General features: G+C 40.5%; 1 protein-coding gene across 1 annotated transcript; it reads right to left on the reverse strand.

The window, feature by feature from the left end:
* Positions 1–4651: 4651 nt before the first annotated feature.
* On the reverse strand, positions 4652–15778 carry NFU1 (NFU1 iron-sulfur cluster scaffold). Its single transcript, XM_009707114.1, has 7 exons — positions 15677–15778; positions 12834–12969; positions 10329–10395; positions 9358–9472; positions 8151–8214; positions 5666–5840; positions 4652–4878 (listed from the first exon to the last, which is right to left on the reverse strand). Exons 1-7 carry the CDS (start codon positions 15768–15770, stop codon positions 4831–4833), a joined length of 699 nt encoding a protein of 232 aa, XP_009705416.1. The 5' UTR covers positions 15771–15778; the 3' UTR covers positions 4652–4830.
* Positions 15779–16131: the final 353 nt, after the last annotated feature.

Raw genomic sequence — 16131 nt, forward strand, 5'->3', positions numbered from 1 at the left:
CCGCAGCGGGAGAGCGCCGCTAATAACTCACGTTAACGGCGTCCAGGAGGAACGGGGGATCCTCCCCAAGCCAGGAGAGGCCCGAGGTGCGAGTCCCCGACACCAAAGGGCTCTTCCAGGCTCCGGACCGTCAGTCCTGCACCGCCACGGCACACACCCTCCCCGAAATCCCCACGGCCTATCTTGTTTTCTGCTCCAGCTGTTCCACGATAGCACCTCTCCAGAACCAAGGTAAAGAAACCATTAAGGTGAATCTGCAAAGCAAACCGGGACAGGCATGACTGACAAAGGAGTGGTACGCTTGTTCCTACAGCCGGATAGCTTAGTGACGCTGTCTACATGTTGACTACCACCATCAAATACTGTTTGGTTAAACGCCTAAGGCTACAAAAAGATAGCACTCCCCTCTTAAGGAAAATGCTGTTCACTTAACTTTATCTTGACACTAAAAAGTCAATAAAGAAAGATTTCCTTAAAAAACCAAGAAAACAACCAACAATGTTAGTATACATAAAAAAAAAACAACAGGGGTAGATTTTGAACTTGCTGCAAGAACCCAGCTGAACACGAACAGGAGCAGGAAGGTCACCGATCTAAGAAACAGAAGCTCGCAGCCAGCACGCACGGCCGCCCCTCTGCTTTTGTTCAGCAGCGAGGACATTACAGGGACAACCCACGGGTTAGTCCCAGTTCCTAGGACAGGCTCGTGTAGAACGGCGATCTGGAAGCAAGATGCTCAGTCCTTTATTTCCCCTTTGTCACTTGTGAAGGCAGAGGAGGGCTGACTTCAAATTCTGATTTTTTTTTTCCACTTCCACATCTTTGATTAGGAAGCTGAATGCCTTGTAGCAGTGGAAGTTACTTCCCAGATGAGAAGGGAACTACTAACCCACTGAAAGGTGATCACCAGAAATATACACAATATACGTCGGCACAGAAATATTGCTCTCCTCAGCTCTGGCCACTGTTCAAACTCCATTACTGATCTACTAGGCACACCAGATTCCTCTGCTGCTTTATTTCTATATTGAGGGTTTCTTTGCTGCCCTGCAGCAGCTCCCGGTTCATGACTTCTCACCACTAGTGCAATGTCTTAAGGTATTCACTACAAACCTAAAATAATCTATAGCATTATCTGAAGGCAAATTGAAAGGATATGACCCTACCAGTAACGAGGGGTGCCCCAGACCTGAAGGAGCCTGGACAGCCCTTACAAACACTCTCAAAATACATAGTTCATGTCAGCAGCACAGCAAATACCAAACTTCACCACTTAAACCTACACCATACTTGATGTTACAAAAAAATGAATCCCTCAAACCGAGGCTAACTCCTCCATCCGTATGTACTAATCTGGCGCAAACTCCTCAGAATTTTACACACACAGAAATTTAGCTCTGTGTGTTTAGTCTTGAAAGGGCTATTTAAATTTTTCCCTATAAAAGCCAGTATTTATCCTCTATGTAACTTGTTACTTTATCCTGAGGTTTGCTGTACACGCAGTACATGGTTTCACTACTGTATACAGTTCACGTGGATGTAGACCTGCAACTCACTGCCAAACAGAGAAATGTGAAAACAGTTTCCCAAACTCTCAGACGTGAGCCTTTTAAATTTAACAAAGGGGGTCATGGTTGGGGGAAAAAAAATACCCACTTCCTTCTCCTCTAAGCTCAACACACTTCACTTGAAATAGAAGTTCTGGCTAAAGTCCTGAATTTTAGACAGATTGCAATCTATCACCTCCTGGAAAAGAGTATGTTTTGTGATTCCCGATATAAGGCATTCTGAGTATTAACATCAGGTAACGTGAGCTATTTCCTCCTGCTACTATGTTGAAAGTACCTGCTCCACAAATGCGGTCAGCGAAGGCTGTGGCTGTCGATTGCTTCACACCATACACTACAGCGTTATCAGGAGACTGCCTTATAGATAAACAGGCTAATTTCTCCTAGAAGCATGGAATGAGTCACATCCTGACAAAAAGCACATGTCCACCTGTGAAGAGTTTCAAGATAGCAAGAGTTTAGATAGCTGTAACTAACTTCTGCTGTAAGAGAGAGTTGTAGAACAGTGCTTAGGAAACATGAATGGATTTTGTTTTCTCTGTCTGATACGGGTGAAAACAAAAATGGCTGAATGGCAGACTGTCATTTCACACTTACCAAGGGCACAGCAAAAATACCAAAGTACTTTTTTTAATAATTTCAAGCAGTCATTACTATTTTAAATGTAATGACTAACTGCAATTTATAGAAAAACTTCACAGTCAAAAAAACCTTGCTGACCTGAGTGTTACAGTACAGCACAGCTTCCCAGCCCTCTAACTGAAGGGCCCTCTTTAAAAAAAAGAGCTGCAAGAACATCACATTACAACACACCACACTGCCGCAGGCGACGCTGGCCACCCCATTAACTCCTAAGCTAAACGTTGAATAGTCATTACTATTTTCCCCTGTTTGCCTCAGTGTCCGTGAATGTGAAAGGTTTTTTGGGCAAGTGGAGGAGACAGGACACCTCTCGCTAGCAGGGATTCTTTCCATGAACTAAGCTGTTCCAGACACAGCTTGGAAGGTTCACAGAGAAAGTCCTAATGATTTGGGCTGACGACTTTGCCACACGAGGCTATCATAGTATTAGAGTTTATGGTTACTGTTAATGCTGCAAATACAGTTCGGCTTTGTTTTGTTCCCCAAGTGGCCACTTAAGACCCTCCCTCTGCTTTCGTTTATCCAGAGTTGGAGAGCCCTCTCATTGCTTTATGCTGCAGAAATGCAACCACAACCCTAAAGAGCTTACTTTGTAGTGGGACAGATCAGATAAAAGAGGATGCGATGCAAACATTATGCACTTTTCTCTCCACGACTGAGCCTGAGGAACTTGAGGACGCACAGGATACATGCTGGACATGGAATCTCTTCCGTCTCTCAAGATGCTTGATCTTCAGCCGCAGTACATGCAGGCTTAATTTGGTCCTATTTGTACAGATCGAAACCCCATTAAAAACAAGACTGGAAATACAAAGACAGCGGCAGAACTGGATCGTTACTGAACCTGGAAGAGATTAGTACTGCTTAATTGAAGAATAAAGACCGCATCTTTAAGAGATACATTTTATTTAACACACAAAACAGCTACTTTGCTGTTTAAGTTTTGGTTCATATAGTGCATTAAATTGACAAATAAAGCCTAAAAAGCTCCATTTTTGAGAAACCAGAAACATTACTCGCCATTTTATGGTTTGCTGACAAAGAAGAACGTGGCGATAACGTTTGCACAAGCTCTCTTCTGGATAGTCTGAGCCTATTTCAAGGGGAATTTTGTCATCGACATACTTGTAAAATCGGGCCCTGCGTACTTTATCATAGGGTTAAAAAAAAAGGTGGTAATTTCAAACCAATTTCCAAATCCCGAGTGGGTAATTTAAATGACTGTAGGTTTTTACTCTCCATGAAAGCTGAAGAAATATTTTGCTAAAATATTTCTTTCCTAATTTCTAACAAGTAATATGAAGTTTATGGCTATCACATGCTGATCTGCATCCTATATAAAAGATTCTCCACTGACTTAATTGATCCCGTTTAGGGACTCAGTGGAATTACACTGGCAAGGAGCAAAAGAGGGGAACATACCGGAGGCTGTCAAATCCTTGCACACAGGGAATACGGCTATAACCATAAGCCAGATGATGACTGCAAACTCAGCTCGACTGAGGCAGCACAAAGAAATGGTATTTCCGTTAGCAAAGTCATCTGCTAAAGCTAGGCACCAGGAAGACATTAAGTCCTACATGCACAAGTAAACAGAAGTACTTGCAAAGCCTGATTTACGTATTTCCATTTCAGAACAATAAATATTTCTCTTCCCATAGTCTCTAAAACTGGGACGTGTTCTGCTCTGCCACGTATTCCCTCGCTCAGCCAGGGCAGCCAAGTTACACATACGCTGCACTCTTTGGCACTGCAGAAGGAACAAACAGGATATGGCACAGGTAAACACATTAATTTTCTTTGCTATCCTACAAATGTAATTTGTGCCCTTAAGCACTGCACGTTCGTCTTGATGTTGGAGTACTATGTTGAGAAATCATCTTTTGCAAGTTTAAACAGACCACTAATGGTGGCTGAACAATTTTACTTCTAAATAAGCCAATTAGTCTCTCTACTTACTAAAGCTGATAAGGATCATCTTCTTCTAACACTTTAAGAGATGATTTTTATAACAAACTGCTCACATTTTTTGCTTCTGTTGCTATTGTTTGCACAGTGGTAGTGAGCAAGCAGGTAACTTTCCATGACTGACGGCAACATCACATCCTCTAAAACAAACAGCTGAAGTTAAGGGTTATTTTTCCACACAAAAAATCTGATATGAATCAAAAGCTTTTTAACAATTCAGATTGTTCAGATTCCTGAATTTCCCAGTTATAGAGCAAGGGCAGACAGTCCTGCAAGCCCCATAAGGAGGTTTGGAGGAATAAACATTTAATATTTTTATCGCACAAAAAAAACAGTCAAGAAACTTTACTTCTACCTTTTTTTCATTCTTGAATGTTTTGTATGAAAGAGCAATGGAGAGACGCATCACCATTTTCAAAGCCCACCATTTCTTTCTCAAGACATAGTACTAAAGTAGAGCAAAAGGACTCTTTTTTGAATGCAAGGCATTTAATAAATTAGTGCACAAACTACTTAAACTGATGATACATTTTCAGAGATATAAGTGCAACTATTTTTCTGAAAAGAAAGGCAAATTTGGTTGTTCCTCAGCACAAAGATAGTTTACGTACACCAAGAGGTAAATACTTATTTGGCCATAGACGATGCTAGCTCAAGTAGAATTTGCTTCTTTTTCCACGTCATCATCATCGTCAACAACCTGAAATCAAATCCAGAAGCAGTTTAGGTAAACAGTTTAAACTCTCAGTCTCATAGGATTGCATAGAGAACTAATTACATTAAATCTTTGCTGGACCCAAGGAGAACAGCAGTGTCATTCAGCAGCGCAGAATTAAATGGTCACATGAAGAGGGTAAGAAAAACTTGCAATCAAAAATGCCAGGAAGAAATGTAGTTGAAATAACAGGAGCTGGTCAAGTTATTACAAAGGCCTCTAGAATAATCACTACAGCGTACCAGATTTTTAATGAGAAAGCAAAAGAATCTCCGTTTTAGGGGACAAAAGCCTGTCACTTATTAACACACAAAGCACAAAGGTAACAATCACTGGCAAACACAGAGCGTCCAGTCCTGGGCTCCTCCGTAGAAGAGGGACATGGGCATATTGGAGAGAATCCAACGAGGGATCACCTCCCTCAACCTGCTGGCAACACTCCCCTCAACACAGCCCGGGACATCAGCAGCAGCCCTTGCCGTAAAGGCACACTGCTGGCTCAAGTTCAACTTGGCATCCACCAGGGACCCCAGGTCCTTTTTTGCAAAGCTGCTTTCCAGCCAGGCAGTCCCCAGCGTATTTTGGTGCATGGGGTTGTACAGGACTTTGCAGAGTTCTGTACCTTTTGCTAAGCTACAGCTCCTGACTTGGAAGAACTGCATCTACACATCCTGTACTTTTGCTAAATTGCCAACCTGTCCATGCTGGAAAGGGACCATTCCACTTTCTTTTCCATTTAAAAGAAAACAGCTATTATCTCTCACCAACCCACCTGTTCCACACCTTCTACTTCAGGGATGTAGAACTGGAGCATGTTCTGTATCCCGTTCTTCAGGGTGATGATGGAACTGGGACAGCTGGTGCACGAGCCCTGCAACTTCAGCTGCACAATTCCATCCTCAAAGCCTTTATAAATAACATCACCACCGTCTTCTTGCACTGTCGGCCTGATGGAACATGATACTCAATTTAAAGCAAGTTTAGCTGGAATTTGTTTCCTTCCAGAAATCTTTAGTAAAGATTTAATGTATAAATTTAATACACAAAAAGAACTGTCAAGATACAGTAACTAAAGCCCTCTTTCTCTTCAACCACCTGGTTCAAGTTTCCAACAACTCCTACTTTGCTGGACTCTCTCACATTGACAGCTACTGTTTTTCCATAGGACATTAAGCAAAATGTATTTGCTATGAATGCAGCAGCACACAAAGGAATCACTGAAATTCCAAGGGCGAGGGTAAGCACCTTAGAGCAGAGCTTGATTCAGCCTGCAAGGACATACTGGTTTGCCTTGAGGCCCTCTCCACATGTAACGACGATTGCCTCTGTTACGTGCCAAATAAAACAGGTGTGTGTCCTACCATACGCCACATGTGCGTCTGTTACCTGACTAGGGACAGCGATAAGAAGTCCTTAAGTGCTTCCATAAATAAATACACAGTTCACCATAGTTTACACAGGATGGAAAAAAGCTCCAACTATAAAAGTTTAATCCTGCTAACAAGTGAAGAAACCAGCATCTGATAAGACCACATCCCAGTACTATTAGCATTTCTGCAGCCTGGTCTCCTTTTGCAAGCAACAAATGCCCAGCATTGTAACCGCATCCCCATGGCAACATTTTTCCAGACCAAGCTAAAGCCATCAAGTTACTGTAACAGAAGCTCTTTATACTGATTTCCAAAATAACTCTTTGAGAACTACACTCCTAAGCAAATAATCTATGAATATGACACATTCATTAACAACTCACCATAGCAAATTATCTCCATGCCAGAAAGCCAAAGAACATGACTAAGAATTCCATTTTTCTTATTTGAAATTAACGTTTTTAACATACTACAGGACCTTTCAGACCTACATGCCCTCCATCCTGCACCATCTGACAACTTCTTTGCGCATATTTTTGATCGACTAAACAATAAATGCCCTGTATGTACCACTGGTTTATACATAGCTTCTGTAAACTATCCTGCCATAAAATGAAGTAGATACACTACTGCTAACCTTCTTACCAACAGCTTCTTGGTCCACCGAGGGGTACAGAGGGAAGGAAATGAAAGAAAGAAAAAGGTGGGGAAAAACAGAAATTTGGGCAGAAATTCTGTGACCGTTAGGAAAGGCCACTGGGAAATCAAGGACTAACAGACCAGAGGGAGCTTAAACAACCACATACCCAGCAAGAGCAGGGCCTCACAAACGTCCCTTTCTATCATGGCTTCATACAACAGTATACTTGGCTTCTATGTTTCAACACTTGGCATGTATATTTGGGAAAAATGTCCCAGCTTATTTCTGCTTTTCTCCCTCTTTCCTTTCAGGAAAATTAACCAGTACCACGTCTCAGCTGTGAGATAACCAAAATGGGATTTTTAAATATCACTTTTAAAATGCAGCGTCTAAAAAAAAAGAAATAAAAAAGCCCAAGCGCGTCATAACTTCTGGAAAAATTAAACTGAATTCCATGATTTTGACCCACATACAAGTTGCTGGTTCCTGTAATTTGTGAGCCGGGGAAGATGTCGCCATCAGATATCACAGCTTCAGAAACACATCAGACATTTTCCCCTGCGTCTAAAATGTCAAGTTGCTTATTCCTTTCAGTTCACTTTGGAAGGCAATTAATGAGCATAAAAATATACTTCAGGCAAACAACATGATCCGTAGCCACTCTTGAGATTTCATGAGTTACTACCAGTTTCTGAATTCAAGCTGTGTTGAAATACCAATAAAACTGCAACAGACTGCAAGGACAAAATCCATCGAAGCCCAGGCAGCAAGGAAAACCCACTAGTACATTTTCCTTTAGAGTATGATACAAGAGTATAAACTACTTGGGAATACTTGGAAGGGAAGGACAAGTACAATTAAGACAGAGATTAATACGACAGAGGGGAAAAAAAAAAGTTACCGTAAAAGCAAAGACTGTGTTGTTGGCACTATTTAAAACTAGCCAGGTTAAACCCAATGGACCTGTTTAAATGCATTACAAACGGTAAGACTATACACTGTTCTAAAGTCACTCAACAATAAGGACTCTATTCAGCATACAGTTTGCTTAAACAGGAAAACTAGATAAAAAGTTTTCAATTAGAGGAAACAGCATTCTCAACTCTGGCCAGTTTTGCACTTTAAACCCCCACACTAGATGCTGAACCATGAAGTCACACATACTCAAAGAAAAATGCACTGTTACCTAAATAAATCCAAACCCCAAGACTAACTCGCCCCATCTAGCAGTAATGTTCCTGGTTTACCTTATTCTTGTATCCAGCAGCTCTTTAATCATCAGTACAACTTCATCATCTTCTTCTGATGCAGCTTGGGAAAAGAAAAACATGCAAATCAGAACTTGGAGAGAATTCCAATATGATTACTAACACTGTATATCCATTATAGCAGAACAAAATAGCAGAAAAACATTGCTGAGATGACTGAAACCAAAAGGCAGAAGTCTTAACTCAGAGTATCTTTTTCTGCATTATCCTTATTTACATCTCAAGCTTTTGCTGACAACACACTACTGGTTCAGAGTTGTTCTCAACAGGCAAAGGCCTTAACAGACAATAGCAGTGTCGCCTTCTAAAGGAAGCGACAACTAACATTCAGTAAGGATGCATGGGTTAAGGCAGGGTCCTCGGAAGGAAAGTTTTAGCAACCTAAAAAATGTGGCAGGGGAGGAATTGTGAACATGTCTGGGTTTAGCAGCTCTGCAGGCAATTTTAAGCTCAGTGTTAGTCTCACAGAGCATTTTTAAAGACAACTTTTTCAAATAAAACAAGGTCTATGTTAATATTGAAATTAAATCCAGATGTAACAGTGCAGAGAGGAATTCAATAGCCATAACCTTCCTTAAAACACTGGAAAAAATTTTAAAGTTGGCAAGTTGCAAATGAGAAAATAAAAGGCAAAGTACTGCCCTTGAGTTAAATTCTAAGTTAGTCTCAGTTACTTTCTACTACAGTTTGGGAAAGATTTCTTACTATTTCTTGTTCATTTAAGGCCATAAACCTATCATTAAGACACAGACATTAAGCCTGGGCACTCTTTTTTGATTTAAGGAGGGAAATAAAACCCTTTGTAGGTGCCCATACAAAAAGGATATGCAGCAACACCCCACAGCTTTCTATTCAGAAATTGCAAAAGTATTTCACACACACAAAGTATAACAGAACACGGTCCACACTGCCAAAACGCACAGTTCAGCATAGCTCCTGTGAAGATACACTCGTATTACAGCAGATGAGAACCAGGCTTTATATGCACAGGTAAGCAACTCCTATAGACAGTGCAGCATTGCTTCTGCTAGAACAGTTCTGCAAATTCTCTCCTGTGTTAATCTTAGCAGTTTTCACTTTAAATTGTCTTTCGTGCTTTTCTGAGGGAGAAATGGAGGCTCTTCTGATGTCACAAAAACTAAACCCAAAGGCAGACACTGGCCTCTTCCTGAAGAGTTTGATTTACCTGTATCTGTTCTAGGTGCCTCCTCAGTAACTACAGGTAAGCCAGAGGCAAAGAAATCCATTATAGTTGCATAAATATCTGGTTTCAGTAAGTTCCAATCCAGATCTTCACTCTCCTATAAGAATCAGAAGGGAAAAAACAAATAAAAAAAATAAAGAGTATCTGTCTCCTAATAAGTTATGCAGAAATTCTTCTTACATTAAAAGTATCATAATGGGCTCTCACGTTTGATGCATTGATTTGATTTCATAGTTTTGTCAAGGTCAGCTTTGCCAAAAAAGTTCAGTAAGATTCAATTTATAATAGTCAACAGAAAGATTTCCTTGTTTGCAAGCCAAGTGCTATTAAAATCTTATCTAAAAGGAGGTGAAAAAGGAAGTCTCCTAAATACGCTACTTGACACATATTTTTACCAAACTGTTCCAGAGACTGCAGATTGTTTGGTTCTATTTAATTTCGAGCTGAATTACCATTCCTTGTATTGCCCTGTGCTCTTCACACAGCAGGAGCGTAACTGCACATTTACCAGAGGACACCTTATCTCTGCTGACATGCGCTCCACACCTTGGGCAAACGCAGCGCTGCTGGCAGCGCGCTCCATCCTGGTCAGACAACCATCTCCCTGGAAGCCTTCTCTGGAGGTCACCTAGTCCAGTTTCCCGATCGACACAGAACCAGCTTCCAAGCTGGCCACGTTGCACAGGGCCTCATCCAGTCCAACGCTGACCATTTCCAAGATCAAAGAATCTACAGCTTCTCTGGGCAACCTATTCCACTGCTTATCTAACATTGATTGTTTTTTTGTTTTTTTTTATATTAAAGGCAATTCCCTTTATGCCGCTTGTAAACATTGCCTCTGGTACTTTTGCTATGCATGTCCAAGAGTCTGACTGGATCTTCTCTATGGCCGTCTATTCGACAGCTGAATCTCAGCTCATCTTTTAGTACACCTGAATCTCCGCTCTGCTTACCTTGGTGATTGTGATGAAGTCTGGTCCAAAGAAAACACTTTTCACTCCTTCAATTTTGAATAACTGTCTGTCAGAAAAACAAAACAAAAAAACCCACAAAAATGCACACACATTTCAGGCAAACTCCTAAAGGTTTATTTAATCTGTCACAGAAAAAAGTTTCAGAATACACTTCTAGACAAAAATAAGCACTAAAACCAGAACCGTTAAGAGAAACTCAGAGTTACTTCACCTATAGCTTACTAAGAGCTGGCACATCTTACAGGACTTTTCCACAAGATGTGTGAAAGTTACTCTCTCTCCAATTCTTCTCTGGAGGCAAAATTATACTCTGTGTATAAAAATGCGTTTGATCAGCACCAAAACCAGTAGGTATCTATTATTTCAGGTAGGACTAGCGCAAATACAAGGAATGTTCCTTAGATTAAAGCAAGTTATTTAAAGTAATTGAGCTCAATAAAAACTGCCTTCAGTTCTGTTGCCACTAAATAAAAGGTTTAGTGCCAAGCAGTTCACAAGGTTGTAACACACCAACTCATTTTGTGAGCAATCTTCAGTATTTTCTGTCATTTGTATGGCACGTGAAAAATTTGAAGATTTGGTAAAGGCTCAGGATTCACACTAAATTGCTTGAGATGGCCCATACAGCACCCATCAACCAGGTGGTAAATTAGCACACATCCAAAGCAACACAAGAACTTAAGATGATAGGAGAGAGCACATTTTTGACAATATTTTAAGTATAAAAAGCAGAACGTGAATGTAAAGACCAATTTCCACAAATGGTTAAATAAAACCCAACAAACTCATCTACAGAATAAATAAATTATACTACTCCTGAAGAGTTTTAAAAAAAATAAATTAAAAGTCAGAAGCACCTGTAGTTAAACACAGCATAGGGCTGTAAGAGTATTTTTGTAATTAAGGGGGGAAAAAAAAAAAGACAATATATTCTCCTGAAAGACTGGAAAACATCAAAAATGCAATGAATGAAGGAACTGGAAATCTTGTCACAAAGGTATGTGTGATGAAAAACCACAGAAGAGATTAGACAACAGCCATTTGAAAGAGTTATGCATGTACTGGGCTTTTATATCACTAAACCAACTGGACTTTAAAGCTACTTAAACAATATTCCCTTTTAAAATACATGAGTATTCCATTTACAAAACCCATAATCGGCGGTTTAACGGTACGAAGTAGACAATTTTTTTTCCATTAACCTGCACAATACGCATAATCAAGCTGTTTTGCCATGGTACACATTCTAGCACATACATCTTCTCTGATGAAAACAGCTATTTGCAGATATACGGTAACAAAAAGCCAGTTTCTGACAGTCAACTGCATTCTGCAACCTGATGCACTTTGGCATAATCAGATCCTACAGCTTCAGCATTCCGCTAACATGTCTTGATGGCCCCAAAAAGCTTTCACATCGTATTTATTACTTTAAGTCAGAGCTTTGTTTGTAAAGATCCTGTTTGCTCTCAAACAACTCTGCGAGACCTTTGGAAACATTCGAGCAGCACCTTTGATAACCCTACAGTTCCTGGAGAGACTGTCACCTGAGACAGCTGCTACTTTTGCATGTCATTCTTCCAACACACACAAAGAGGACTTAAACTGGGATCTCCAGAGGTAACCTACTACAGCACTTCTGGAGCTCACCCCCAAAGTGAAGCCCTTCCACCCACGTAACAAATAAAGTTTCTTGTCAGAGGCTAATGTGAAAGCAATGACAAAACATGCCAAAAAAGGATGCTTCCAAACATTCCCAGAGAGGCTTGTGACGGTACTCCAAACCTCTTCTATACCAAGATGATAGGAATCAATTCTCTGCTCAGCCATTCTTACCCCAGATTATGCATTTTGGTACTGAAAGCCGCAAGCCCCAAGACCTGTTACAGATCCAGCCTGAAAGAGCGGGCCCAAATTGGCCTTCCTTTGACTGAAAGATGATAAACCTTTTGTGAAGGAAAAATCCATTGGCTTTGAAGCTGAAGTTAGCACCAACATCTGCCAAAGCAAGCAAGTTACTACACTTAATTCCTAGGTTTTGGGAACTATTTCCTTCCTCGTGCTGTCTATTTCCCAATTCTGAAAAGTTGCATCATTTCCAAGTAACTACTTCAATTAAGCGTGTTCTGATGGGAATGATTTTGCGAGATCAGGGCCAGAGGTCTCGCCAGTGATGCAGCCACTGTTCAAGAATACTGATTTATAGTACCACTCAATCCAGTTGCACAAACTAGACCTTGACGCATTCTGCTATGATACAGTCCTGGGGAGTACAGACACACAGAAAGGCTACTTTAGTAATGACAATCTTCCCGGCTTCAATTTTATGCACACGTAAAGCTGCATTAAAAACTTAAATCCAACCAAGCTGCTCCAGAGTATAAGGAGGAGCAGAACGATCAGAAGCTGTGCTTAAAAAACATCAGTTGTAGACACACAGTCCATACCGGTCCCCAAAACAAATTATGATACGTTTAATAATACCTTGCTAAAGGTGAGCAAAATGCTGCAGCTGGTGTGGAAAACTCCATTGTCCTCGACTCCAGCACTTCCTTCCCTGGAATAAACTTCAAACTATTTGGATTTGGAGTGTCCTGAGTTTGAATAAACATGCCTCTTACTGGAAATTAAAAACAACAAAAAGAAGAAAAATAATCAAATCCAAGTAGCTGAAATGAAAGTCAAGGATCCTGATTACTCAGCAAGCCAAGACCAGGGTGACCACTGTGCGATGGCAAACAGCAGCCTGTGCAGCAATGATACTTTAAAACCACAATGCAATGGGTTCCATGAAAGCCTCCAGCCTGACATGAAGACTGATAAACACATCCTCACTTTCTACGGAAGGCCAAGAGACGCAACCTTCATATCTCTGTGGTGTTCAGGTTTTTTTATTTTACGATCCTCAAACACTGTGAAGTCCCTCTTCCAGCATTATCACTTCCTGTTCAAAGCATAATCAGTTTCACTAACCCTCTCTTGAAGATACACATGATTTATGGGGTTGGTTTGTTATCTCATTTTTCAGCACTATAAAAAAAGAAAAACAAGTGTAAGAGTTACAGCAAACCACACCCTGCTTATATTTTCCACAGAGTGAAAAATTACTGTAAGCTACCACTTATCCTCCAGAAACTGAACTGACCAAACAATTCAAAATAAAATTATTTACCATTCACTGGTAAAGATGTTCAGAAGATAAACTTTTACTGAAGTTCCTTTTGTGGCCTAGGTCTGTCTTTCACTAGAAGAGTGTAAAAAAAAACTTGATCTTGACTAAATTTTAATATTCCACATTTAGTGGTGTACTTTAATAGTGTATTTTCCCCATAGACAGGTCCACACAGCATATGCCTGATGTCCCACTAAAGCTGAACATCAGTTACGGACAGTCTCCCGTCTTCCAATTCTCTTTCTTGTTCTCCTTCTTCCTAACTCTCCCTGCACATCAAATAACACAATGATATACTAACATTCAGGAAAGAAAAAAATGCGTTTTAAAACCAAAAATCTCTAGGAACTAATATTTATAAATAAATTATAGTTAAGAAACAAGCTCACATAGCTTCAAAAAGTATGCAATACAGGGATTTAAAGCAGCAAAAAGAGCTGACGTTTTCATTTTCATAAACTGCCGTTTTGCTCATGACTCCCTAGTATTAGATGACAAATCACGCTACTTATAAATTGCCAAATCGTTACTGCCTGTGTCTGTCACGGTAACAACCCATTTACTTGAACATACACAATGGCAAAGTACGTACACACTACTTTTTTTTTTTTTTTTAAAGGTAAGAAGACTTAGTGTGGAAGTACTTAGTTTTAACATGAAAAGAATAATTCTGACAGAGCAAGCAACTCGTCAGCTTTATCCATGGGGATGGAAGAACTACCCGTCTTCCAGATCCAGGTGGCATCCAAAATCACATCCAGTGTAACAGCACAGTTTACAAATAACCAACAACGGGGGATTTGGATGGTGTAAAGTGAGTACACTCTGCCCGTTCTCTGAAAGGAACGGGTCACTACCAGCTATCGTCTGTTGTTCATCTAGCATCCCTAATGCCCTAACACACAAATGGCTGTTCAGCTCTCAGAAGAGGTGTCCGTGTGGGTAGCCTCTGTATTGTCAAAGTGTCTTCCACAGCTGAAGATCTGCCTTCCGAAGACCAGGTGTTTCAGTCATTAATCAACCCGGAGAGTTCTTTGCACAGCTGTGAATAACTCCTTTGGAATTCATCATTCAGTAGTTGGTAACAGGCTGTATGTACATCAAATATCTATATCGTTTCTTTCACCCCTCAGCAGAACGCTGTATATACCGCTTATATTATACTCTGTTCTGCCATCCGCTCAAGGCAAGAGGAAGATACCAAATAGAGGCAGTCCTCAGCAGGACACTTGCAGAAGCAAGCCGTCTACTCATCAGAGACTGCCTGTTGGTTAGAACTGAAATAGGAAAAATGGTGCTGGACCAGATAAGATTGGACCTCTCTGAAATCAAAATTAAAAAGAAACTTCTGCCTGAGCAGACTAATTTAAATAAGATTTCCATTTGTGACTAATTCCATTCAACAGCACCTGCAGAATTTTTTTATCTTAGGCTCTTTCTGCTACAGCATTGGAGAGCAGTTGCTAAATCCCTCAGGCAAGCGCAAAAGCACAATGTTTTTCTGCTGTGCAAGTTTCACAGACTTTTTTTTTGCCCTTTTTTTCTTTTCTGAGCATTACAGCCTACCAAAAAAATGGTAGGTACAACAAACTCAATCTTAAACATTGCTTTTTCAGGGTAATACCGAGTTGCAGATAATATTAACGGAGAATGCCATTGATGCACCATACATGGATGCATATTTAAGAGGGGGAAAATTAAAAAAAAGAAAAAAATTGCAGCTCTAAGAATGAAAAGCTTTGCTTTCATCCTTGGAGGTTCTATTTGGACAGCCAGCAATTTTACCGGGCAGAGCTCAGCAGCTGAAGCAGGACAGAAGGCAGCACAAAGTCTTTCACAAGAGATACGTTTACACCAAGATAGAATTTAAATGAAGAAGTGCAGCAAAGCCCAAATAATACCCTGCACTAACAAAGCTCCTTCTAAATCCTGGCAGCTGAATTATACAGAAAGAACATGCATAATCAAGCACATAGCAAGCCATCCACATCTTCTCCCCAAGCTCCAAATGTCTAAATGCACTAGCACTTCACTAAAAACCACCCAGGAAAGGTTACCACACTCAGATTTCAGAAAGAATAGGAGGCTTTCATTATTACCAGAAGACATAAAAACTCACAAAGCACTCATCTATCCATTTTTAACTGGTACTTACCTGCATTGTGCCATATTGCAGATGGAAGAAATGGTTTCTTTTGTGCAAGTTGGTGGAAAGACTGTTGAGTTGTCAAATTATGATCTTTTAACATCGTACGACAGAACCTAGAGAAAAATAATTTTACTAACAATTTCCAAATTATAAGTTTGCACTACCCCACAGAAGGAGTATTTCACGTGCTTCCAGCAACCCCAGAAACTCAGCAAGATGCTCACCTGCCTTAAACCTCTCAGGTAACGTAGCAAGCTCGCAGGCTAGATCACAAAACATCCCCTAGTTCCCCTCTTCAGTGCTCCCTCCCTCTCATTTCATAACAAAATAGACAGAACTCTCCAATTCTAGCCACCTGAAAATTAATCTCGACACCTTCACAGTCACTAAAAACAGAGAAATCACCCCACTTCCGTGTAACAGAAGGGGATAAATCACCCTAAGTGAGCCTTTTGCCTTCC

The sequence above is a fragment of the Cariama cristata genome, unplaced genomic scaffold (assembly GCF_000690535.1).
Source record: "Cariama cristata isolate BGI_N322 unplaced genomic scaffold, ASM69053v1 scaffold22369, whole genome shotgun sequence".
NCBI classification, from domain to species: domain Eukaryota; kingdom Metazoa; phylum Chordata; class Aves; order Cariamiformes; family Cariamidae; genus Cariama; species Cariama cristata.

What these genes read in the sequence shown, in the direction of transcription:
- NFU1 (XM_009707114.1), bottom strand. Translation starts at nt 15,770, where the DNA reads ATGTTAAAAGATCATAATTTGACAACTCAACAGTCTTTCCACCAACTT. An exon ending in TTTTGCTCACCTTTAGCAAG is followed by an intron (nt 10,396 to 12,833) that starts GTATTATTAAAC and finishes TTTTTCTGACAG; the next exon opens with ACAGTTATTCAAAATTGAAG. An exon ending in ACTTCATCACAATCACCAAG is followed by an intron (nt 9,473 to 10,328) that starts GTAAGCAGAGCG and finishes TGATTCTTATAG; the next exon opens with GAGAGTGAAGATCTGGATTG.